Below are 25,182 nucleotides of genomic sequence, written 5' to 3'. Positions count from 1 at the left end.
GCTGTCAGGGAAGCCTTACTCCAATGTAAAGTAAAACGTTTAAAATAAAGTAGATAAATAATATCTAATATTCTGTCTCAGTTTCTCAAAGACAGAATGAATATGAGCATTTTTAAGAAATGGAGTTTTATTAGCATGAGACATGCTAATACAGATAGTATACCTTAGTAGCGGTCCTTGTCATCATCGCTTTATAAATGATGAAAATGAGCAGCCAAAAATGTGAGTCAGGTGTCCAAAAGTTGCGCAGCTAGTAGAAAGTGGGTTTGTCCGTTGCAGTGATGAAAAGGAGAGGGCTTAGACCTGAAGTCAGTTACTAATTGTTAAGTTTGGGGTAAGTGACAAATCAGCAGAGTATCTGTTTCATACAGTTGTTATGCGGATTAAATAAAACTGTGCATGCAAAGTACATAGAGAGTCAGCCCTGTAGAAATCCATGTGCTATGCGTTTTGCTTTTTCTCTCCCTCCCAACTTTCTGATTTGTTTTGTTTGTATGGACACAAAGTGAAAAAAAAAAATGATCGGTCTCCTAACTCTGTGTAATACATCTAGTTTTAAATTATTTCATGATTCATAGACTATCTCAAGCTATCCTGAAAACAATGAGAAAGGAAAGGCAGATAAGATCACATCCATTTATAGGTTGGGAGAAGTGAAATTCAGAGTTGTTATTCACAAGGTTTCCATATAGTGAATGAGGAAATGGGAGTTTGGACTTTGTTCCCTAGGATTTCTTTTTATAATTAAAACTCTCAAAGTCTATTATTCTTAATTTGGGTCCCAAGTTCATGAACTTTAAAGCCTAAACTCAGCTGATTCTATCTTATCTATCTAATCAGTGGGCTTCCCAGGTGGCTCAATGGTAAAGAATCCACATTCAATGCAGGAGATGCAAGAGACTCAGGTTCAATCCCTGGGTTGGGAAGATCCCCTGGAGAAAGAAATGACAACTCATTCCAGTGTTCTTGATTGGAAAATTCCATGGACAGAGGAGCCTGGTAGTCCATAGTTCCTGGGATTGCAAAAGAGTAGGACATGACTGAACACACACACACACATACACGTCTAATCAGTGTTGAGAGAGAGAACATTTTAGCAGGAAAGAAGAAAGGAAGGTGAGGAAGTGAGGAGGTGGTAACTGCAAAGTCTATCTCCTGCAGACTGTCTTTAGGTCATTCTCCCAGGCCCCAAAGGGGGATACAAAACTATAATCTTCAACTCAAGGTACAAATGAGGCATTGATTTTGTAGGGCAATATGTCTTAATGTTGCTGGTTTAAAAAGGGCAGGGAGAGAAAAAATGCTAAAGAAGCCAGGTATCTCTCAGAGATGTGGATAGGTACCTAGTGAGTTCAGAAAAGAGTATACAGCTAGGACAAGAGAGTGATGGGACAGGATTTCTGGAGAGAGTGATTGTTCCTCCTCCTACCCTTCACATAGGCCCACATGCACACATGCATATTCAAGACTAAGCAGAACAAATATTTCTTTGAAATATAACTATTGTATGGCTCCAGAGAGCTTCTAGCAGGAGGTAAAAATGTTAGCTCTGCCATTTTTATTTGTTCTGTACTTCTGCTTGCCTTATGACCAGAATATTCATTCTATGTTGTCTTTGGAAGGATTTCTTTAAGCTCCTTTCTCCATTTTGTGTTAGTTTAATTAAAACTAAATAAAATAATTCCCAAAGTCACTTAGCTAGACACATGGAGATAGCAGTCCATCACGATGTACTAAAACCACAGGGACAAAGAATGACTCTATAGAAAACTCCTCTGAGTTGTGGAACTCCCTCTCCTGATCAGGATTCCTCACAAAAGTTACATGACACATGATACTATTGCCAAATTAGTGGAACTTAATTTCTTTCTTCCTGGTGGCTCAGACAGTAAAGCGTCTGGCTGCAATGCTGGAGACCCGGGTTCGTTCCCTGGGTCGGGAAGATCCCCTGGAGAAGGAAATGGCAACCCACCCCAGTACTCTTGCCTGGAAAATCCCATGGACAGAGGAGCCTGGTAGGCTACAGTCCATGGGGTCGCAAAGAGTTGGACATGACTGAGCGACTTCACTCTTACATAACAGTGAGTGATAAATAGAAAGTTTAATAGTTTTCTTTTATGCCCTAGTAGATCATCCTGTTAGTTTTGGAGTCGAGGAAAATGTGTAAGAAGAGGAACTCCTCCACATGCTCTAGAATAGGATTAACACACTTTCTATGGAGGGTCAGAGAGTAAGTGTTTTGAAGCTGTATAGGTTTTTTTTTTTTTTTTTTTCAAGCCATACAGTTTAGCACAACTACACAATTTGGCACATTAATATGAAAGCAGCCATAGGAAATACAGATATAATGGGTGTGGCAGTGTTCCAATAAAACTCTATTGACAAAAAAAAAATAGTGGGCCAAATTTTGCCTGTGGATAGTGCTACTGATCTTGGAGTTTTTTTTTTTTTTTTTTTGCCTACATCTCCATCCATCTTGTATTTCTGTTCATGTGGCAACTACAGCTTAAAAGACAAAACTGGGAAGTGTGTGGTGACAACCATATCATAATTCCCTCATTTTGTGGGTCTTACTCTTTGTTATACTTATTTTTGAATAAATTTTATCCTTTCAGTATTCCTTTGGCATAGGAAGACATAGGTAGTCTGTCTTCACTTTTTAGAAGGGTACAGAACATTTAAGTGGCTTGTATTAGAGGTGTCACTCCACAACTGTAATATCTGTATTGGGATATGACTGTCACCATTGTGTTTTTTCAGTTGGATTATTCTTTCTAAAGTGCATTCTCTAGGGAATAAAGATGGTGGGAGAGATAACCAAAAAGTAATTTTCATTATCTAAATCATGGAGAAAGTAGCTAACTAATGGCTTAAGTGGAGACATACACAGACTTTACTTTCTTACCCCATTAGGATACCATGGATACCCAGTTCTTTCTTGCTTTTCATGTATATTCCTGAGTTTTTTCCATGATATATTTTTGGAAATGATGCATTGTAGGCAAATGAATAACAGGGAGTTCTGGCTTTGTGCAGTACTGTGTTAACTGAAACTTGTGCATACTGGAACGGAGTCCTCATTTTGCAAGGTTCCATGGTAACTGAGAGCAATTCTGTTATAAAAGAACTGTGCAAAAAAAGAGGACTTGTTTTCGATAATGCATGACCTCTGGTTAACACAGCAGGGAGCAAAATAAGGACTACTTTGAGTAAATAAATAAGAATCCTATTTCCAAATGCCTACATGTGTCATATAATTCCTTCTTTTGTGGTCATTAAGGGGAAACAAAGAAATCACTGATGACAGTCACTTCCATTATCTGACATGTCATCACCCAGGTTTCCTCATTATGCAATGTGAACAGTTTTGAGGTTACATGAAACCAGTTCCAGGTTCAATTAGGAGGCCATCCCTGCTATCTGTATTCTGAGTAAACAACATTGCCTGGAAATCACAGAAAGAGTCTATTCTGTTTCCTCCCCTTGCTCACATCTCATAAACAGACTCAATTAAAGAGTTTCCTTATCAGGTTTTTCTGGGTCATTTGGATGAATTTATTAAATTCTTAAGTCATGCTGAAAACTGGAAGGGGGCAGCCCTGAGATCTTCAGTAGGAGCCAGGACCAAATGTACAGGACTTGTTCTGATGTTTTCAATTCAGTTCAGTTGCTCAGTCATGTCCAATTCTTTGCGACCCCATGAACCGCAGCATGCCAGGCCTCCCTGTCCATCACCAACTCCCAGAGTTCACCCAAACTCAGGTCCATTGAGTCGGTGATGCCATCCAACCATCTCATTCTCTGTCATCCCCTTCTCTTTCTGCCCTCAATCTTTCCCAGCATCAGGGTCTTTTCAAATGAGTCAGCTCTTTGCATCAGGTGGCCAAAGTATTGTAGCTTCAGCTTCAACATCAGTCCTTCCAATGAACACCCAGGACTGATCTCCTTTAGGATGGACTGGTTGGATCTCCTTGCAGTTCAAGGGACTCTCAAGAGTCTTCTCCAACACCACAGCTCAAAAGCATCAATTTTTCGGCACTCAGCTTTCTTCACAGTCCGACTCTCACATCTATACATGACCACTGGAAAAACCATAGCCTTGACCAGATGGACCTTTGTTGGCAAAGTAATGTCTCTGCTTTTTAATATGCTATCTAGAGTGCTCATAACTTTCCTTCCAAGGAGTAAGCGTCTTTTAATTTCATGGCTGCAGTCACCATCTTCAGTGACTTTGGAGCCCAAAAAAATAAAGTCTGACACTGTTTCCACTGTCTCCCCATCTATTTTCCATGAGGTGATGGGACCAGATCTTAGTTTTCTGAATGTTGAGCTTTAAGCCAACTTTTTCACTCTCCTCTTTCACTTTCATCAAGAGGCTTTTTAGTTCCTCTTCACATTCTGCCATAGGGTGGTGTCATCTGTGTATCTGAGGTTATTGATATTTCTCCTGGCAATCTTGATTCCAGCTTGTGCTTCCTCCAGCCCAGCGTTTCTCATGATGTACTCTGCATATAAGTTAAATAAGCAGGGTGCCAATATACAGCCTTGACGTGCTCCTTTTCCTATTTGGAACCAGTCTGTTGTTCCATGTCCAGTTCTAACTGTTGCTTCCTGACTTGCATATAGGTTTCTCAAGAGACAGGTCAGGTGGTCTGGTATTCCCATCTCTTTCAGAATTTTCCACAGTTTATTGTGATCCACATAGTCAAAGGCTTTGGCATAGTCTTATCTTTTAGAGAGTCCCAAATATATACAGATGTGAAGCAGTCAGTGATGGGTCAGGAATCAGGAGACCTCGTGAAGTGTAAAGGGAGGCTCACCAAGTTAAGGACTGTGCACCAGATGTAGGAAAAAAGCATGCTGTCATGTTCACCCTATATTTTAGGTAAAAAACAGAGCTTAGTACAGGTCCTTATTAACTCAAACCTCAATTATTGACATAATTTTGTAGTTGACCGTCAGGCCTTACAGTGCTCTCTTTCCTAGCCGTATCCCATATTATTCAAATTTGCTTTTCCTTACTCTTCTCATTGTTCTACTCCCTACCAACAAAAGGAAAAAAAATCAAGTCCCAGCAATCCATCCTACGAATCAATATAGAGTCCCATTTCTTTGGTCTATTCTTCACAATCGGGTGTTATTTTACTTAGTCTACCTTATCCGCCTGTTTTTCAGCATAGAGTCCTAGTAGAAATCAGGTTGTATGCCTAGAAATCAGACTGTTTTATGCTTATAATCGCTGCCATACTTTTCCCACACACCACATGCCTATTTTCCTGCAAACTCTTTTCTCTTTCTCTCTCTCTGTCTTTGTGTGTGTTTCCTATTACATGCATTCTTCCCTTGCACTTTCTGCTGTGTTCCTTGTTCACTGCCTTAGGAATCCCACTAAACTGTATGATTTTCTTGCTTTCTTTTTTTTTTTTTTTTTGATGTGGACCATTTTTAATGGTCTTTGTTGAATTTGTTACAATATTGTTTCTGTTTTATGTTTCATTTTTTTGCCCTCAAGATATGTGGGGTGTGGGATCTCAGCTCTCCTACCAGGGAACAAACCCACACCTCCTGCATCGGAAGGCAAACTCTTAATCACTGGGCCACCAGGGAAGTCTGCAAACTCTAAGATTCTTGATGGGTGAGTGACACTTGGCCCATGCTGCTTGACACTTGGGAAGCACTCAGCAAATATTATTGAAGGAACAAATGCCTATTTTTTTTTTTCTTTCTCTCTCTCTTGGAATGCCAGAGCTTTTGCTTATCCAAATGTACTTATCCTAATAAATCTCATGTCTACATAGCTGTTACTGACTGTTTAAATCTTATTGGTTCTCTCTGAACACCAGCCTCCTTGTAATTATCCACACAGTCACATATACGCTCAGGATACACAATGGCCTTGGTTCATGACTGTTGTTTATGTTAGGGATGTCTTAGCACGCTGTTTCAAGTGATCAAATGACAGGCCGTTACAGAGTGGGAGGAGTTCCCTCAGAGGTAAATTCACACAGTGCTGGCGAACTTACTTAGAATCATATATTATTGGAGTTGAAATGACTTTTGGAGATTCTCTTTCCCAGCATCCTGCTATGAAATGAATCCCAGACATCTTTACATATACATGTAGGTATGTATGTATATATTTACACATATATGCTGCTGCTGCTATGAAGTCGCTTCAGTCGAGTCCGACTCTGTGCGATCCTGTGGACTGTAGCCCACTAGGCTTCTCTGTCCATGGGATTCGCCAGGCAAGAATAGTGGAGTGGGTTGCCATTCCCTTCTCCAGGGGATCTTCCTGACCCAGGGATCAAACTCAGGTCTCTTACATCTTATGTGCATGGGCAGGTGGGTTCTTTGCCACTAGTACCACCTGGGAAGCCCAGGTATATATGTATATATTTATTGTTGCAAAGAGTCGGACATGACTGAGTGACTTCACTTTCACTTTCATACATATATGCATGCATACATATAGGGCTTCCCTGGTGGCTCAGTGGTAAAGAATATGCCTGCTAATGCAAGAGAGGCAGGAGATGCAGGTTCAGTCCCTGGGTTTAGGTCAGGAAGGTTCCCTGGAGTAGGAAATGGACACCCAACTCCAGTATTCTTGCCTGGGAAAGTCAATGGACAGAGGAGCCTGGTAGGTTATAGTCCAAGGGGTCGCAAAAAGTCGGACCTGACAGATTGACTGAGTACACCTGCACATATATGTTTGTGTGTGTATGTGTGTGTGTGTGTGTTTGTGTATGTGTGTGTGATCACAATCTGGGAAATTATGGCTTTGTACAGTTTAATAATAAACAGGGGAGAAAGTACTTGACGAAGTATTAGAAGGTGATTTAAAAATCTGGATTTCTTTGTATATGTAGCGTTTATTCTCTTCAGATTCTTTGCATGGCAGTTTAAATTGCTTTAAAAATAATTTAAAAAAATCCATATGTCTTTTGGTTGCTATTGTTAGTTGGTTTATTTTCAACCTAAAAAGGCAATGATGACCTTGGCACAGTGCATTTCCTAAGGATTCTTGATCAGTTGGGTGTTAATGGCTATCAGCTCCTCTCAGCTAAGTCCAAAGGAAGCATGGGAATATAGGTCATTAACTGTATGACCAACTTCCAAAAATCAAATCCTTCTCTACCTACCTTGCCAAGGACTTATGCTTAGGATGGGCTTGTTAGATTTTCAAAAGCTTCTTTAATTACTTGCCCTTTCATTATCCCAGACAGAAAATGTATAAAACTATTTATGTTAATACACAAATATATGTAAAAAGACAGAAGAATAAACATTAGCCTCTGTGGACCCACAGGGAAATGTGAAAATTAAGTTTTCATATTTTGATTAAACATAATTATAAATATAATTGGAAACTCTCACCCTCTTTTATTTGTTCCTTTTATTCCCTTTTTCAAATTGAAAGATTAGAGAGGATCATTGTATTGTGCATCCTGATAGGCTAAAATGTGTGTCCAGTTTTTGCAATTCAACCTCATTAAACATTAGATTTTTTCTTTTTCGGTGGAGAGGGTGGTTCTCATTAGGGTTTAGTTGTGTTTGCTTTAATGGAATATTATTTTTTCTCATCCCTGTTATACAGTTGACCTTCACTAATAATAATAATAATTATTTTCTCCTTTGGCATTAGTCATGATTATCCAAACTTATTCTGAGATAGATAAACATAGCAATTCAGCTAGCAAAATGAAGGAAAGTTCTAGAGCAGAGAAGTCCTTGTTTCTTTTCTGTGGAGGAAATTCTGGATCCTGTTTCATTGTGCATCATTCTGAATCTTATGCTGACACGAATTTTTTAAAGAAATGACATGGAGTGACAAATTATCCCTGAGTACCAATGTATAAGGTATATGACAGGTCACATCATCACCAGAGAAGACTGTACTCCAAGACTTTTCCCAATGGACACTTGTCTGGAAGAATTTACTCAAGACCTCAATCAAGTCTTTAGTTTCTTCATTTCAGAAATTTGGTTTTGGTAGCTCATCATGAGAAGGGTGTAGTCACACTTACTAAACACATAGGAAATATAGAATAGAGAACAGAATGCTAATTTGCTAAATTATAACTAGAACCTTCAAATACTTTAGTCTGTCAAATCTTTTTCTGTACGATTTAAACTTTTTTGAATCATAAATCTCTTTGAAAATGTGATGACAAAGCCAAAGAATAATCTTCCTATAAAAGTACACAATCACATTTATATGAAAATTTACATATGATTTCAAGAGATTTACAAATGGTTTGAAATCCGTTCATGAATGTCTTAGGAATCCAGGGATTGAACTATGAATTTTCATGGAAAAGCAAATTATAATTAAATAAGGTGGCTGATAAGAAATCAAAATAAGAAAATGTGATTGTATGATTTGGATTGCTTTAGCATCTGATTATGATAGCCTGATGAATCAATCATTCTCCACAATTGGATTTCAGCTGTCACCAGGATTAGACAAATAACAAGAAAAACAGCAACGAACATTCATACAGTATTGACCGTGTACCAGACACTGTTCTAAATCCTTCTTTATATATTAACTCATGTATGCTCACAAATGGAGTATATAAATCAAAGTATTATATCCAACCTATAGGCAGTTTTATAGACAGTACTCCACACATTTCAATCTCTTATTTTTAAACAAATTTCTATATTCCATTAGTATTCACTTAGTTATGTAAGTAGTTGATAATCTGCACCAACCAGTTTTTTCCTGAGCCCATTAATTCTTCCTTCCTTTCTCCTTTTCTTCCCTCCTTTCTTCTCTCTCTCTGTCTCTCTCTCAATACACAGATATTTAGTATATACCACGTGCCAGGAACTCAGATATGGTCTTTAGGATATAGTTTATTGCTGATAAGGATAGATTTTTATTTCTTATCCTAATCAATTATTTTTAATCACCCACATACATGTTGATTTTTGATAATCTACTTCTTCTCAAAGTTATTGTATTTACAAGTTTTTATGGGGGGTAGGAAGAAAAGAAGTTTTTAATGAGACCCCTCTTTACCGTTTGTACTAAGTTGTGTTTTAAATTTTTTGCTTTGTTTTACATATGGGTCTTATCAGTAAACCTTGATAAAATTTCCTAATAAACCTGGCTCCTGACTGTGAATTTAAATGTGGACTACATTCCATAATGCAATTCAGCAGATATTTACTGAGTGCCTAGACATCATCCAATTCCTGCCTTTAAGAGGCTTATGATTAGCTAGATTGAATGCATTCCCAAACATTTGCATTCAAGCACACATTTGATAAATGTTGTAGTTTTGGTATTGTAGATCCTTAGGGGAAGGATGAATTTATACTGGCCAGTAAAACCAAGGAAGATCTACTAGAAATGGTCACTGTAAATTATATCTAGGGTACAATTTTGAAAGAAAAATCCAGGTACGACTTCCCAGGGCATGGGAAAAACAGGAGCAAGGCTCCGAAGAAGAAAAGTCGGGAGTGTATTTTTAGACTCAGAAACAGACTGTAGCCTAGACTGTAGGATGGATAACAGTGGGGGAGGAGATGGGGAAACAGTATGGCTGAGCATCGTGGAGTGTCTTACGTGTCGCACTAAGGCAGCAGTTTTCAAGAGGTCACATTTCCCCCCACAGAGGCCACTGGCAATATCTGGAGGCTCTGCAGATGGTCACAACTGGGGGTGCTCCTGGCATCCAGGGGGTAGAGGATGTAAGAGACTTAGTTTTTATTCTGTAAGCACTGGGGAACTATTGCTGAGTTATGTTTTCTTGGACAGTTATTTGCCGAGGTCCCTGTGTGTTCTTACACAAAGTGTGCAAAGCATACTTTGCAAATCTCCCTCAAGAACAATATGAAAAGACAAGACTAATGTTGGAGATAAGGAATAGCACATATGAATCAATTGGTTAACCTTGAATCGGAGTAAAAAGAAAGAACAAATAGGAAAGGGGGACAACTGAAGTTTTCCTGTGTGGAGAAGGCTCCAGACTTAAAAAAAATAATAGTGCACAAGTGAATGCAGGCATTGTAACAGGCAGGCAACATTTCTGATCATTGGAATGGTCTGATTTCATTTCCTAAAGATTGACATATCAAGCAGTATATGACGCTTGAGGTTTTAAGCTTTTTTCCTTGGCGAGGCATTTCACTAAACCAACACAGTCGACAACTATCATAAAAAGGCAAACACAGCCCTGAACACCTCAAATCCCACCCTTTAATTCGAGAAACAGGGAATCATCTATATTTCATTTCTTCATAAATAATCAAGCTCAGAAAGTGAATATGATCCAAAGGATGCATAAACAGTCAAAAGCTTCATACTAGGCACACTTTAGCTCTCCTGTATCATGTGAGGCTAAAAAACCAGGGAAAAAACAAATTAATTTTATTTTTAGCCTTGCCAAGTCTTTGGCTGTATTTCTAGGTCTGCTTTCCTAACATGAAATAGATTTGACTTTTTGTTGCTAAGGCAAAGTTGGAACTGTCACCGCCTTCCCCAATACGTTGCCTAATCCATCTTGTTCTTTTCGATTGTGACAGAAGATTTAGATCTTTTTCACACAAGGATTTTCTAATTAATGCTTCAGATGTGTTCTAGAAGCAGGGGTGTAATGATCAAGATACTCTTCCATTTGAAAGAAGATATGTAGATGATTTGACTTTCTGCCTATAAGAACTCTTGTTTTCTGCTCTAAGTGGTCTGCCTAATGGAAGGCCTGAAAGCTGAGTCAAACCTCCCTAGATCTGCAGTGCATCTGGGTGCCGCATGAACCAAATCAAGGAACAGGCTTCATTGCATCATCTAGTTGGGATTTTCAAGGCACTCATGCTATTTTAGGCACATACAGCAGAGGGCATTGTCTGGCCAGACTTAAAACAGGACTGCTATTGACAAGAATAGATGAAGAAATAGAGAAGGCTTTTCCTGCAAAATAAATAAATAAATAAAGAGTGCAAGGAGACAGTGGAATGACCTTTATATTGCTTTGTTCTCTCCAGCTTTTCTTTGTAGGAAGACTTCTATGAAAATAACTAAAAACTGAACAAGGATCATTCCAGAAATTAATGAAATTTCTATTATGTGAGCTTGTTGTTGTTGTTTAGTCATTAAGTCATGTCTGACCCCAAGGACTGTAGTCTGCCAGGCTCCTCCAGATTTCCCAGGCAAGAATACTGGAATGAGTTGCCATTTCTTCCTCCAAGAGATCTTTCTGATACAGGGATTGAATCTGCATCTCCTGCTTGGCAGGCAGATTCTTTACCACTGAGCCACCTGAGAAGCCCCATTGTGTGAATTGGACTCTACTAGATGCTAAGGATCAAATAGTGATATGACATTATTTAGGTCCTCAGTGAGTGGATAGTCTTAACTATCTACACACTGTTTCTGTCTGCTTGGGCACTTATGCATTCTTTCCTGCATTTAACAAATGTTTGATGAGTGTTTTTTGGAAGAATATCACTATGGTAGATAAGATGTTTCTCCAAGGAATTTACCATTCTACTCAGATGAGGCAGGCAGTAAGAAAATAAACACTGGAAAAAAAAAAAAAAGAAAATAAACATTGAAGTGTATGAGAAAAGTATCAAATTAGAAGTACTCTAATGAAAATTAAAAATGGTCATCTGGGGATTATCCTTATGGTCCAGTGGTTAAGACCTTATGCTTCCAATGCAGGACGAATGGGTTCAATCCCTAGTCAGGGAACTAATATTTCATGTGTCACATGGAATGGGCAAAAAAAAAAATTAAAATATACGAATAAAATAAAAATGGTAACCTGATTGATGGTGATAGAAGATCTGCTTTAGGCTGAGTAATCAAGAAAGATTTTTCTGAGAAAGTAAAATTTAAAGGGAGTCTTGAATGACAAGGGATATCAATCATGCGGAAACCAAAGGGCAGGTGTTGCAGGCGAGGGAAACTTGGTGCAAAGGTCCTGAGGGAGAAAAAGGTTGGGGACACCTGAGGAGTGAAGGAAATTCAGTATGGTTGAAGAGAGAGGGAATTTGAGAGGAGTATAAAGATAAGAGGATAGGCAAGTATCAGATAATCATATATTAGAGGCAAAAATGTTTACATTTTGCTCCAAAAGGATATGAAGCTAATAGGAACATTTTCAACTGGAGAATGGCATGAACATATTTATATTTCTAAAGTGAAAATGAAGTCACTCAGTCATGTCCAACTCTTTGCGACTCCATGGACTGTAGCCCGCCAGGCTCCTCCATCCATGGGATTGTCCAGGCAAGAGTACTGGAGTTGCCATTTCCTTCTCCAGGGGATCTTCCCAACCCAGGGATCAAACCCAGGTCTCCCGCATTGTAGGCAGACACTTTACCATCTGAGCCACCAGGGGCATCCAAACTTCAGTCTCAATGCTGTGTGTGAATGCTCAGTCCCAGTCATGTCAGAATCTTTGTGACCCCATGGGCTGTAGCCTACCAGGCTCCGCTGACCATGGGATATCCCAGGCAAGAATACTGGAGTGGGTTGCTATTTCCCACTCCACTAACTGCTGTATAAAGAATTAACTGTGGTACAACATTTGCAAAATTAGAGAAACTGATAAAAGAGGGTATTTCAGTGGTCCAAGTTGGAAATGAAGATGATTTTATCTAGAAAGGGACAATGAGGAACACACTTATATTTTAATAGTGAAGTCAATGGTTTAATGAGTAGGGTTATGCTGAATGTAAATAAAGAAAAGGAACAGTCAAGGAAGATCCTTACATTTTTGCCTTGAGCATTTGGATGTGTGGTAGTGGCATTTATGAAGGTATAGGGCAGGTTTGGGAATTTTCTTTCAGTAGATGCTATAGCATATAATTCATATGATCCTCTCAATGTCTATTAATGTTATCATCACTCCCACTTAGGAAGGTGCAGCTCAGAGAAAGCCAGTTTACCAAAGAATGATTAGTAATACTTGGCCAACCCTCTAACCCACCTGATTTCACTCTAAATCTGTTTTTTTGTCCCACTGGGTTTTGCTAATATAGATTGGATGTCTTTCTATATTTCAACATAAAGTTGAAGTACATGATATCATCAAAGAACAAAAGCTGAATGTATATTTAATCATTCTCTGTATGTAATTTACAGTGTGGACATGAACCACATTAGAGATTTAAAAAAATTGTATCTTCCCTTATTCGTCAGAGTTTCAAAGTGATAGACTGCTGCCTCTGTGAAACCTGATAGTTTTTAATGTGACTGCATACAGAAGCTAATTTTGCCTTCATTGGTATTTCACCCTCTACAGGATTTCAAGCAGGACTGATTAGTTTGTGGTTACACATGTCTCATAATGTATAGATATTGGATTGATATCTATATCAACAGATAATTGGATTGAAGATCTGCTCCATTCAGCTCTAAAGTAATGCTAAGGATGTCGATCATTGAAGTCATTTGACTTTTCCATCAACTCCTCTTCTCTCCAGTTTCTTTTATGCATAAGGGCAGAGCCTCCCTAAAATAATGCCCTCACCCCTCCTGCTTAAGAGCCTGGAGTTTCCCCTTGAGTTTCATCACTGAAGCAAACCCAAACTCTCCTACCAGACATGCAGTGCCCCTCAGTTGGGCCAACTAACAATCTAATTCTGTTGTATAAGTCACCTGCTTCCATTAAGTCATTTTCTTTTATTTCAAGCTCCTACTCCCCTGCTTTTGTTACAGTCGCTGTTATTTAGTTGCTGAGTCCTGTCTGAGTCTCTTGCAACTCTGTGAACTGTAGCCCACCAGGCTCCTCTCCATGGGATTTCCCAGGCAAGAATACTGGAGTGAGTTGCATTTCCTTCTCCAGGGGATCTTCCTGATTCAGGAATTAAATCCATATCTTCTGCATTGACAGGTGGATTCTTTACCACTGAGCCATATGGTAAGACCCTCTGCTTTTACAAGTCATCCATTATCTCCTCTACCACCTGCCTCAATACAAAATTATATTCCCTTCAGGACCTACATAAAATCTCAAACCCTCTTAAAACTTTCTCAGGTTATCTATGACATCTGACAATGTTTTACGGGATTTGAATATTGACTACGCTGATTTACGTTAGTTCCTAGATACACATATGTGTGCTTTTTATTTTTGATAGGTATCTATGCTTTTGTATAGACAGACAACATTGTATAGACAGACGTCTTTTGTATAGGGGACAACAGAAGATGAGATGGCTGGATGGCATCACCGACTCAATGGGCATGAGTTTGAGTAAACTCCGGGAGTTGGTGATGGACAGGGAGGCCTGGCGTGCTGCGATTCATGGGGTCGCAAAGAGTCAGACACGACTGAGCGACTGAACTGAACTGAACTGATGCTTTTGTATTATAGCTCCAGTAAGTTTGTAAAGCTCTAAAACGTATAGTCACCTTAGACTCTTTTATATCCCTTTTTATACTCAACAGAACATAGCAACATATTGGCCACATCATTTATTATGTTTTTTCTTACTTAAAAAAAATATATATATATATATATATATAAATATGTAGTTTTCTCTACTCTGCTGCTTCTTATCTAATGATGTTGTAATCTTGTCACCTCTAAACACTAAATACATGTAGTTGTTTTTTGTTTTTTACTGTAAATTGAGCAAGTCTTCTAGAAAAGTGAAATGCAGACCTAGGTGATTTTTCTTTCCTTAAATATCAATTTTTTTTAAGTCCCAACATTTTCTAGAAACATTGCAAGGTCAGTGTATATAGCTAAAGAGCCTCTTGTTGACTTGACAGGTTAAATACCTGGGTTATAGCCATTTAAACCTTGCATCATTTCGATTACATTTGCCTTGAGGGTCAGCCCTGAGCATATTTACAAAAATTTTCTTTCCCTGAAAATCTGCAGAACCATATATTCCTCCATGAGGGGTGGAAAGCTGAACAGATTTGCAAAATTGGGTTTCAGATGGGAAAAAGTTGAACTGTATTAGGAAATATTTGTAAAATAAATTTTATTTGGAGGGGTGAGCTACCTTTGATAATGGTGTTATTTAATTTGTTGTTTTCCCTTTTCCTGTGTATTAAAGCACTCTTAAAAATTTAAAGAGCTATCTTGAGAAATGATTATAATAGAAAGCTTTCTTAGTAAGATGAGGATGAGCCTTACTTCCTTTCTTACAAGCAAATCATGTCGCCTCAGCTTACTCTGTTCTTTCTGATAGGCCTCAGATATATAGTGGTTTAAGAAATTAGATTTTTTTTCTTTTGCCTTTTCTTTGCTCTTGGTTTGAGAAGTAGGAATAGTGAGAGATAGATAAAAGGAGAGGGAGAGAGGAGAACAAATATGAAAATATCAGGTAGGTTTGACTACCTGTAACCAGAAAAATAATGAGCTGCTTATGATGTATGGAACTGATTATTGCATGTAGTAATAAAATAGGAAAAACAGTTACAGGATTTGTTAATGTAGCTGCTTGTCACAATATCAAGAATGCAAATTCTTCCCTCTTTCCATTTTTTCCTTCCTTAGCACAACAGCTTTGTCCTCAGGCTGCCTGCTTTCTTGGCCACAAATTGTCTGTAGCAATTCTCAGTATCTTATACCCGCAACAACATTCAGAAACAGAATAAAGAACTACTCCTTCCCCTGTCTTTCTTCCTATTAGGGGGAGAAAAATAAAAATTCCCAGAATCCCCTCAGCTGGCCTCTCTTTACCTCTTATTGGCCAGATGGTGTCACATGTTCAGAACCAACCAGTCTCTGGCAATAGGAAGGGAACAATCAGTGTTTGTTTAGACAAGAACTCAGCAAACAATAGTCCAAAGGTTAGCTCACCATCTGCTTTTGCATGCTCTGTGAACTAAGAATATTTATAAATTTTTAAATGGTTGAAAAAATATTAAGAATATTTGAGACATTTGAATGTGCATAGTTTAACTGGACGATAGCCATGCACATTCATTGACTTTTTGGCCAGAACTATTTTCAAGCTTCAGTGGCAGAGCAGAGCAGTAGCAACTAGAGACCATATGGTCTAAAAAGCTAAACTATTTACTATCTGGCCCTTCACAGAAAAAGTTTGCTTAGTCCTAACTTAAGCCAGATTCTATTAATACATGAAGGCTGGATAACCTTCTCCCAAAGCAGATAATGTAATTCTCTGGGTTTTTTTTTTTTTTTTTTTTTTTTTTAGGAAGAGATTGAATCTTTCTGAACAAAATTTTCTAATGAAAGAGTATGGTAGTAGAATATTGGGTATACAACAAATTCACAGAAGAAGAAGACAGAGAGATTGAAGTCCAAGCATATTTCAAGTGAATAACCCAACTTTAGTTTCATAAAGCAGTTGATTCTGAAAATGTTACCAGCAAGAATGGTTGGTAAGACAGATCTGAGTCTTCTTCCTTACTAAGATCCTACAGAAGTCCAGGAGAGTCTGAATGGGATGGTAATGATTAAGCCAGAGTTTATTGAGACTTAGAAGTTTAATTTTTAGGAGGATTTTTCAATAAGGGAACTTGATGAGGATCAAGTAAGAACCATGATACAAAGATCCAGGATTGGAGAAAACACCAACATGAGGCAAAAGATCCAAAGAATCTTAGAGCACAGTTAATGCTTTCCATGAAAGGGTTGAAGGATCTTTGGGCAAGTTTCGGTAAGGACCATGAAACTGTGTGCTTTGGCAGGAGAGTTTCAGAGGAGGATAGATTTGCTAATAGAAATCATGGAAGAGCTAAGTCAAGTAGATGTTGATGGTAAGGGGAGGTCTCAGTGTCCATTCTGTGTATGGGGGTTAATGGTTTGGCTTCTCAATGTTTACAGAGGTTTGTTGAATGTATATTTGACAGTGAATGTGTGGTCTACTGAGATATGAGGACTGATTGTGGTTAACTAAATTTATCTTTCTCCCACCTTGCTTGCAAACTAGTTCCACCGTCTAGACAGCAGTCTATGCTGACTTAGCAATGATACTGTGCTAAATAAAGCATCCCCATTAGCTACACTCCCTCCTGAGTCCCTTCTGTGTCTCTCAGTGTACTGAAGCATGGGTAAGGAAAGAAGAAAGGTCTCTTGACAAAGTCAGGATATCCTCTGGGACAAGGATAAGAGTATTATAGTTTAATTCAAAACCCACACAGATCCATTTGTAAATAAATGCTGTGAGATGACATCATAATGGATAGTGCGCACCTTTAAATTAATTTCCTTTTGATGTGATAAAAACATCTTCTGAAAGAGATGTTGAAACCTGGCTTTTGATGTAAAGTAACATAATTTAGATTTTAAAATAGGAATCTTTTGTTGATAGTAGTTTATTCGATTCTGGGTGTGTACCAAACTTCATTTGCTGCAGGTTATAAATTAGCTTTGAACCAGCTATAATTCATAAATCATTACCTATGACTGATTTACAGGCAATCTCATTAATTGCAATAGTAAAAAGACCTTGAAGTAAGGAAGAAGTAGAATATAAAACAACACAGAGACTGAAACAAGGGAGACACATATACTCTACAATTAAGAGCAATGCATCATATTTGGATACGTTTTACTGATAGTGTGTTTCTGGTCATTCCAGTTCATTCTTGCCACACCTTTGAATAATAGGTATTAGTGTTATTCCTATCTTATCTAAGAGGAAGAAGCTTACATCACTTTATTTTAATATATATTAAATATTTATTCAGTATTATATATTACTTATTTTGAGTCAGTAACTTTGTATATATTATATGACAGTACTAACAAGAGCCTATTGATTAAGTAGCTCTGCTATTTTTACAGATGGGGAGAGTAAATTATAGATAGATGAAGTAACTTTCCCATTAATAGGGTTGTGGGTGTTCAAGCAGGCATATGAATTCAAGATTTCATCATAAGCCTCTTCTCTTGCCCATTGGACTTGGTTGTCTTTATTACTTCATATTTTAAAGGGATGTTGCTGCTGCTGCTAAGTCACTTCAGTCGTGTCTGACTCTGTGCAACCCCAGAGACGGCAGCCCACCAGGCTCCTCTGTCCCTGGGATTCTCCAGGCAAGAACGCTGGAGTGGGTTGCCATTTCCTTCTCCAATGCATGAAAGTGAAAAGTGAAAGTGAAGTCATTCAGTAGCAAATGGCAGAGTAAAGATTTACTTTTTTTCACTTTGTGCTATTTCCAGTCCACCAGTTATTTTGACCTCTAGTGCCAGAGACCCTAGGACTCTAGGGAGAGTCATGGGCTGGGAGGTGGGAGGAGGGGTAGAAAAGTAGGGCCCTAGGAACCCCATCCTAAAAGCATCAATCAGGTAATATATTAGAGTTTAGGTGATATTCTTTTTCCTTTCCCTTCCTTCCTTCCCTTTCTCCCTCTCTTTCTTTCTTCCTTTCAAATTCCCAATTACTTTCAGAAGTGTGTTTTGAGAAGAGGGGAACATATGAATGAAAAACTGAATCACAGGAATGAAAATTTTTCAATGGTTATGATTACTGGCAACTTAAATAGCATCCTATTTAAAATGGAAATCTACAAGGGTTTTCAAGGTCGTGTTTCAATTTACAATGAAAGATACCTCCTAATCTAACTCAGAGTGGGAAGCCTGCCAGCCACACTGCTGTGATGTGAGTAAATTCAGTGGATGCTGGGACATAGGGTCTGTCCAGTTGCCTGGAGTCTAACCCTGGGATGATGAGGGCAGAGGGGTAGTGGCTTGAGAGCAAAGAGCGCTGTAAGAACTGATAAAGGAAGTGGCTGGGGTACCTGCTTTAGAACGGTCGGTTTAAATACGGCAGGCATGCCTGTAGGCCTGCCCTTTACTATCTCTAGGATCTGGCTAGCCTTTGGATGGGCAGAGCCCTGCTGGCTCAGATGGTAAAGAATCTGCCTGCAATGCAGGAGAACTTGGTTCAGTCCCTGGGCCCCCCTGGAGAAGGGAATGACTACCCACTCTAGTACTCTTGCCTGGAGAACTCCACGAAGATAGGAACTTGGCGGGCCGCAGTCCATGGGTCACAAAGGAAAAGAGTAACAACCCACAGCCTACTGCTCAGGTTTCTTTGCTGCCACAGGGAAGGAGACCAAAACAAGCCCTAAAGCCAGAAAGCATCTGTGACTTTAAACCTCGCGTTCATAAGACTCGGGTCCCTTTGTACAGCCTGTGACTGTGGGTGTGTGTTTAAGAGTTGCTCATGACAGATGCCTTTACTGAATGAAGCATCTTCTAGTTTTGGAACAGTCTCCTCTCTGTCCTGTGTACTCTAAGAAAACGTGTTTATTTACAAATGCTAATTTACACTGAGAATCTTACTACTGGTGGAAGGGTTACGTCCTAAGGAGGATATAGCCAATCTCTCAAGACCTTGGATGGTATGCATAGAAGTGGCCAAGAAATTCCAAGTATCTCCAGCATTGACTTCTCTCCAAGGTTCATTTTGAGCAAGTGAAAGATTTTACTAATCTTTCTCCTTGCTGAGGGTTTCTTCTAGAGCTTTTCTGTCTTCTATATTAATGTAGAATTACCATTCTTGAAAGCAAAGCTGATGACAGCATTTCTTTCTATAAACAGAATATTGAATAGTCCCTTGCAGGATAAATGGGAATGCTTACATTGAGTCTTGATCCGATCTCAACCTCTTTCTCATTCCCTTTTCTGGACCTTCCAGTCTCCTGCTATAGGAGATTTTATGATTTCTTGGTTGTTCTAGTACTTTCTTGTTTCCTTGTCTTGGTTCAGGCTGGTCCCTCTGCTCTTCTTTCTTTTCTTTATCAACTTCTACAAAATCTAGATCAGGTGACTCTCCTCTTTCAAACTCCCCTGACTTATTATAGCATCACAGATTTAGTTGCTCTGACTTTAGTGCCCATGTGCCAGTGTGGCTTGGTCTCATAGCAATGAACATATATTATTGTGTTTCATCTCTTTGCCTACCTGTCTTATCTTCTGAACTAGAATTCCCTCCAGGGTGAGGGTTATAGTCTTCACTTTTGTATGCTCAGCACTTAGCAAAATGTCTAACTAAGGGAAATAAAACAGTAGTAGTAGTAATAGCAATGTCTATTGAGTTCCTTCATTATGAAGGCATTATTCTAAACTCTTTATGATATTAATTTTTTTCTGACAATAACACTTAGGGTTTTCCCTTGCTGCTTTTATGGATAAGGAAGCTGTGGTACATATACACCATGGAATATTACTCAGCCATTAAAAAGAATTCATTTGAACCAGTCCTAATGAGATGGATGAAGCTGGAGCCCATTATACAGAGTGAAGTAAGCCAGAAAGATAAAGCACATTACAGCATACTGACACATGTATATGGAATTTAGAAAGGTGATAACGATAACCCTATATGCAGAACAGAAAAAGAGACACAGAAACACAGAACAGACTTTTGAACTTTGTGGGAGAATGTGAGGGTGGGATATTTCAAAAGAACAGCATGTATACTATCTATGGTGAAACAGATCACCAGCCCAGGAGGGATGCACGAGACAAGTGCTCCGGCCTGGTGCACTGGGAAGACCCAGAGGAATCGGGTGGAGAGGGAGGTGGGAGGGGGGATCGGGATTGGGAATACATGTAAATCCATGGCTGATTCATATCAATGTATGACAAAACCCACTGGAAAAAAATAATAATAATAATAAAAAAAAAATTAAAAAAAAAAATAACATTTAGGGTTACATAATAATATCATCCCCATTGTGCAAATGAGATTGAGCCGTGGAGAGGATAAGTCACCCTCCCAAGGTGACACATAGTAAATACTAAATTACTGTCTTAGTGCCTTTTTGAACTGGTTATGATAAGTCTCCACATTTTTTTTTTCTTCCCAAGAGATTCTTAGAAGAGGCACTGTTTATTGAGGAATTTGGGAGAAGTCATCACACAGGTGCCCAATTCATGATAAGCCAGTTGAATGGGGTGTATACTGGGTAACACAAGCTTTGGAATTCCTCTTTGTGCTGTAAGAACTGCAGAAAGTAAGTTGTTTTATTTCCCTTCCCAGAAATCAACAAGAGTAGTATCAATATCAGCAGTATCAATAAGACATAATACATATACAATCCTGTTATATTTAATACTATCATTTTTTCTGTACATAAACATTATGTTTCATGAGATGTGATTTAATTGGTAGTATGTCTACCTACAGGTAGCAGTTGGCTCTGTTATTGTGAGTTTTATATATGAAAATCTCTAGAAATTTACACATATTTGTGCATGTCATTATTTCAGTGTATTTTCACAGGTACCATACATTAAGTTGCCAGTGTTTCAAGCTGAGGTGACCCCCAAAGGAAAGGTATTTTAACAAAAATAACTGTGAAAAATATTTTGCTTTTGCCATCATTCTTGCAGAAACTTCTTTCATGGAATGTTTGAGATCGTATTCTCCTGGACCAGTGAGATGAATATCTGAATCCTGATTCTCTACTTGTTAACCGTGTGACTATATGCACGCTACTTCCCCTACAATTAAATATCTTCATCTTGAAAATGGAGGCTATAACAATTCCTTCCTCGGAGAAGTGCAGCAAGGAAAAGAAAGGATCAGGGCATGCAGCCTGTGCAGTTACAAAGGACTCCGTATTGAGAAGGGCCCATGCTTGACTTAATGCTCTATTATAACTGATTTGAAATTCTTAATACAATTTTTAAGACTTCTTTTTGATGTGGACCACTTTTAAAGTCTATTGTGTTCTGTTTTATGTTTTGGTTTTTTGGCCAAGAGGCATGTAGCATCTTAGCTCCCCAACCATGGACTGAACCCACACCCCCTGTATTGGAAGGCAAAGTCTTAACCACTGGACTCTCAGGGAACCCCTTGAAATTCTTAATAATTTTTGACAAGACATCCCATGTTTGCCTTTTGCCTTGAGCCCTGCAAGCTGTGTAGCCATTCTTGGATTGTTTGTGAAGTCTATAGCCTATGGCACACAGACGACTCCTCGATAAATTGTCAGCTATTGATAATTTTGCAAGGGAGTTTTTAGTTTATTGGTATAGTCCCCCAATCTTATTTTCTGAACTTTTCTAATCTGGTCTGGACATTGAACCTAATGATGAGGGTACATTTCATGTGTCCTCATGCATTCAGGTCACCCTTGGTTGATAAACATTACAGTAAAACCCCCTACCTCATTCTTCCATTTCTCTGTGATTGCACAAATGATGGAATATGGGCTGTGGCTGGCCAATAACTCAAAGTATGGAAACACTTCTCAATAAATATGAGCCCCATTGCTCAGTACATGGGATTAGATTTATTGTTATTTTAGTTTGAGAACTGAAGGCTTGAGCTGATACACTGTCTCACTGACAATGACTTGAGAAAGACGTTCGGAGGAGATCTAACACTCTTTTTTGTTCTTATTGCATTGCAGATTATTTGAACTCCAGAAGGACCAACACCAGATAAATTATGAATGTTGAACAAGATGACCTTACATCCACAGCAGATAATGATAGGTCCTAGGTTTAACAGGGCCTTATTTGACCCCCTGCTTGTGGTGCTGCTGGCTCTTCAACTTCTTGTGGTGGCTGGTCTGGTACGGGCTCAAACCTGCCCTTCCGTCTGCTCCTGCAGCAACCAGTTCAGCAAGGTGATTTGTGTTCGGAAAAACCTACGTGACGTTCCAGATGGCATCTCCACCAACACCCGGCTGCTGAACCTCCATGAGAACCAAATCCAGATCATCAAAGTGAACAGCTTCAAACACTTGAGGCACCTGGAAATCCTACAGTTGAGTAGGAATCATATCAGAACAATCGAAATCGGGGCCTTCAATGGTCTGGCAAACCTCAACACGCTGGAACTCTTTGACAATCGTCTTACGACCATCCCGAATGGAGCTTTTGTATATTTGTCTAAACTGAAGGAGCTCTGGTTGCGAAACAACCCCATCGAAAGCATCCCCTCTTATGCTTTTAACAGAATCCCTTCTTTGCGCCGGCTAGACTTGGGGGAATTGAAAAGGCTTTCATACATCTCAGAAGGTGCCTTTGAAGGTCTGTCTAACTTGAGGTATTTGAACCTTGCCATGTGCAACCTCCGGGAAATCCCTAACCTCACGCCACTCATAAAACTAGATGAGCTGGATCTTTCTGGGAATCATCTGTCTGCCATCAGACCTGGCTCCTTCCAGGGGCTGATGCATCTTCAGAAACTGTGGATGATACAGTCCCAGATTCAAGTGATTGAACGGAATGCCTTTGATAACCTTCAGTCACTGGTGGAGATCAACTTGGCACACAACAATCTGACATTGCTGCCTCATGACCTCTTCACACCCTTGCATCATCTAGAGCGGATACACTTACATCACAACCCCTGGAACTGTAACTGTGACATCCTGTGGCTCAGCTGGTGGATAAAAGACATGGCCCCCTCCAATACGGCTTGTTGTGCCCGGTGTAACACCCCTCCCAACCTGAAAGGGAGGTACATTGGGGAGCTTGACCAGAATTATTTCACATGCTATGCTCCTGTCATTGTGGAACCCCCAGCAGACCTCAATGTCACTGAAGGCATGGCAGCTGAGCTGAAATGTCGGGCCTCCACGTCCCTAACCTCCGTATCTTGGATTACTCCAAACGGAACAGTCATGACACATGGGGCGTACAAAGTGCGGATAGCCGTGCTCAGCGATGGCACGTTAAACTTCACGAATGTAACCGTGCAAGATACAGGCATGTACACATGTATGGTGAGTAATTCCGTGGGAAACACCACCGCTTCAGCCACCCTGAATGTTACTGCAGCAACCACCACCCCGTTCTCTTACTTCTCAACCGTCACGGTAGAGACTATGGAACCTTCTCAGGATGAGGCACGGACCACAGATAACAATGTGGGTCCCACTCCAGTGATCGACTGGGAGACCACTAATGTGACCACCTCCCTCACGCCACAGAGCACAAGGTCAACAGAAAAGACATTCACCATCCCTGTGACTGATATCAACAGTGGGATCCCAGGAATTGATGAGGTCATGAAGACTACCAAAATCATCATTGGCTGTTTCGTGGCCATCACACTCATGGCAGCAGTGATGCTGGTCATTTTCTACAAGATGAGGAAGCAGCATCATCGGCAAAATCATCATGCCCCAACGAGGACTGTTGAAATCATTAATGTGGATGATGAGATTACAGGAGACACACCCATGGAAAGCCACCTGCCCATGCCTGCGATTGAGCATGAGCACCTCAATCACTATAACTCTTACAAATCTCCTTTCAACCACACAACAACAGTTAACACAATAAATTCAATACACAGTTCAGTGCATGAACCGTTATTGATCCGGATGAACTCTAAAGACAATGTCCAAGAGACTCAAATCTAAAACACTGACAGTTACAGAAAACAAACAATCAAAAAAAAAAAAAAAGACAGTTTATTAAAAATGACACAAATGACTGGGCTAAATCTACTGTTTCAAAAAAGTGTCTTTACAAAAAAAAACAAAAAAGAAAAGATTTATTTATTAAAAATTCTATTGTGATCTAAAGCAGACAAAATTATGTGTATTCCTCAGAACCTGTTTTTGCTGCACTTATTTACTATTTCCCACATCTCGTCCTTGCCTTCCCTATTGCCATATTTTTCATAGGAGATCTCAGTTCCCTAAAGAACTAGTCTAGGAAATTTTGTAAGAATTCTGTTATACGTTGAGATTTTTATGGTGAATTCTAGTGGTGAGATCCAGTCTATTTTGCCTTTCTTTTTTTTCTTTCTCTCTCTTTCTTTTCTTTCCTCCCCCTCATGCCCTTATGAAGTAGTCCAATGGGGAATGCAATATTAGAAATAGATTTTTAAGAGAGAGCAAGGAAAAAATGCAAGATCTTATATTTTTCATGTAATGACCTGTTCTGCATTTATGAGGAGGACCATTCAATGGGAAAGAAAAAAAAGGAAGCAAGCAACAGATTAATTTACATATGAGCATCTATAAAACCCATGATCTTTTAAACAAATCTAGAATACAATTTGCAGTTCAAAAACTAAAAATAAGATTATAAATAAAATATTGTTGGTTTTTCTGTACCTGGATACAACTCATTTGTAGTTTGGCACAAATGTGAGAGATTTGAAGGTAACTAGATTTCCTGATTTCTGAGAAAGGTAATATTACAGTAATCTTCAGTCACAGCACCAGTCTCTACAGGGTCCTGTTTCATTAGATGATGTGAGTTTCTGATCTATATTCAAGGATGCTGTGGTCTTCTTTTCTTCTCGTTAGTGTTGCCC

The 25,182-nt window shown here is 39.2% G+C and overlaps 1 protein-coding gene across 4 annotated transcripts in view; it reads left to right on the top strand.

Moving 5' to 3' along the window:
- LRRC4C (leucine rich repeat containing 4C) overlaps nt 1-24,428 on the top strand; it is a 183,675-nt gene extending 159,247 nt beyond the window's left edge. For 3 of the 4 annotated variants that reach the window (XM_061140333.1, XM_061140324.1, XM_061140342.1), the window contains one exon: nt 22,313-24,428. In XM_061140333.1, coding sequence (XP_060996316.1) covers nt 22,355-24,277 — 1,923 coding nt within the window. In that variant the 5' untranslated portion in view covers nt 22,313-22,354 and the 3' untranslated portion in view covers nt 24,278-24,428. Of the gene's footprint in view, nt 1-5,577; nt 5,636-22,312 lie in introns of those variants that run through there. The other variant, XM_061140350.1, reaches the window with a different exon arrangement.
- The last annotated feature ends 754 nt before the right edge of the window (nt 24,429-25,182 follow it).

Source organism: Dama dama, chromosome 1 (genome assembly GCF_033118175.1).
Source record: "Dama dama isolate Ldn47 chromosome 1, ASM3311817v1, whole genome shotgun sequence".
In the NCBI taxonomy this organism is placed as follows: Eukaryota; Metazoa; Chordata; class Mammalia; order Artiodactyla; family Cervidae; genus Dama; species Dama dama.
This window is presented reverse-complemented; position numbering and strand designations above follow the sequence as displayed.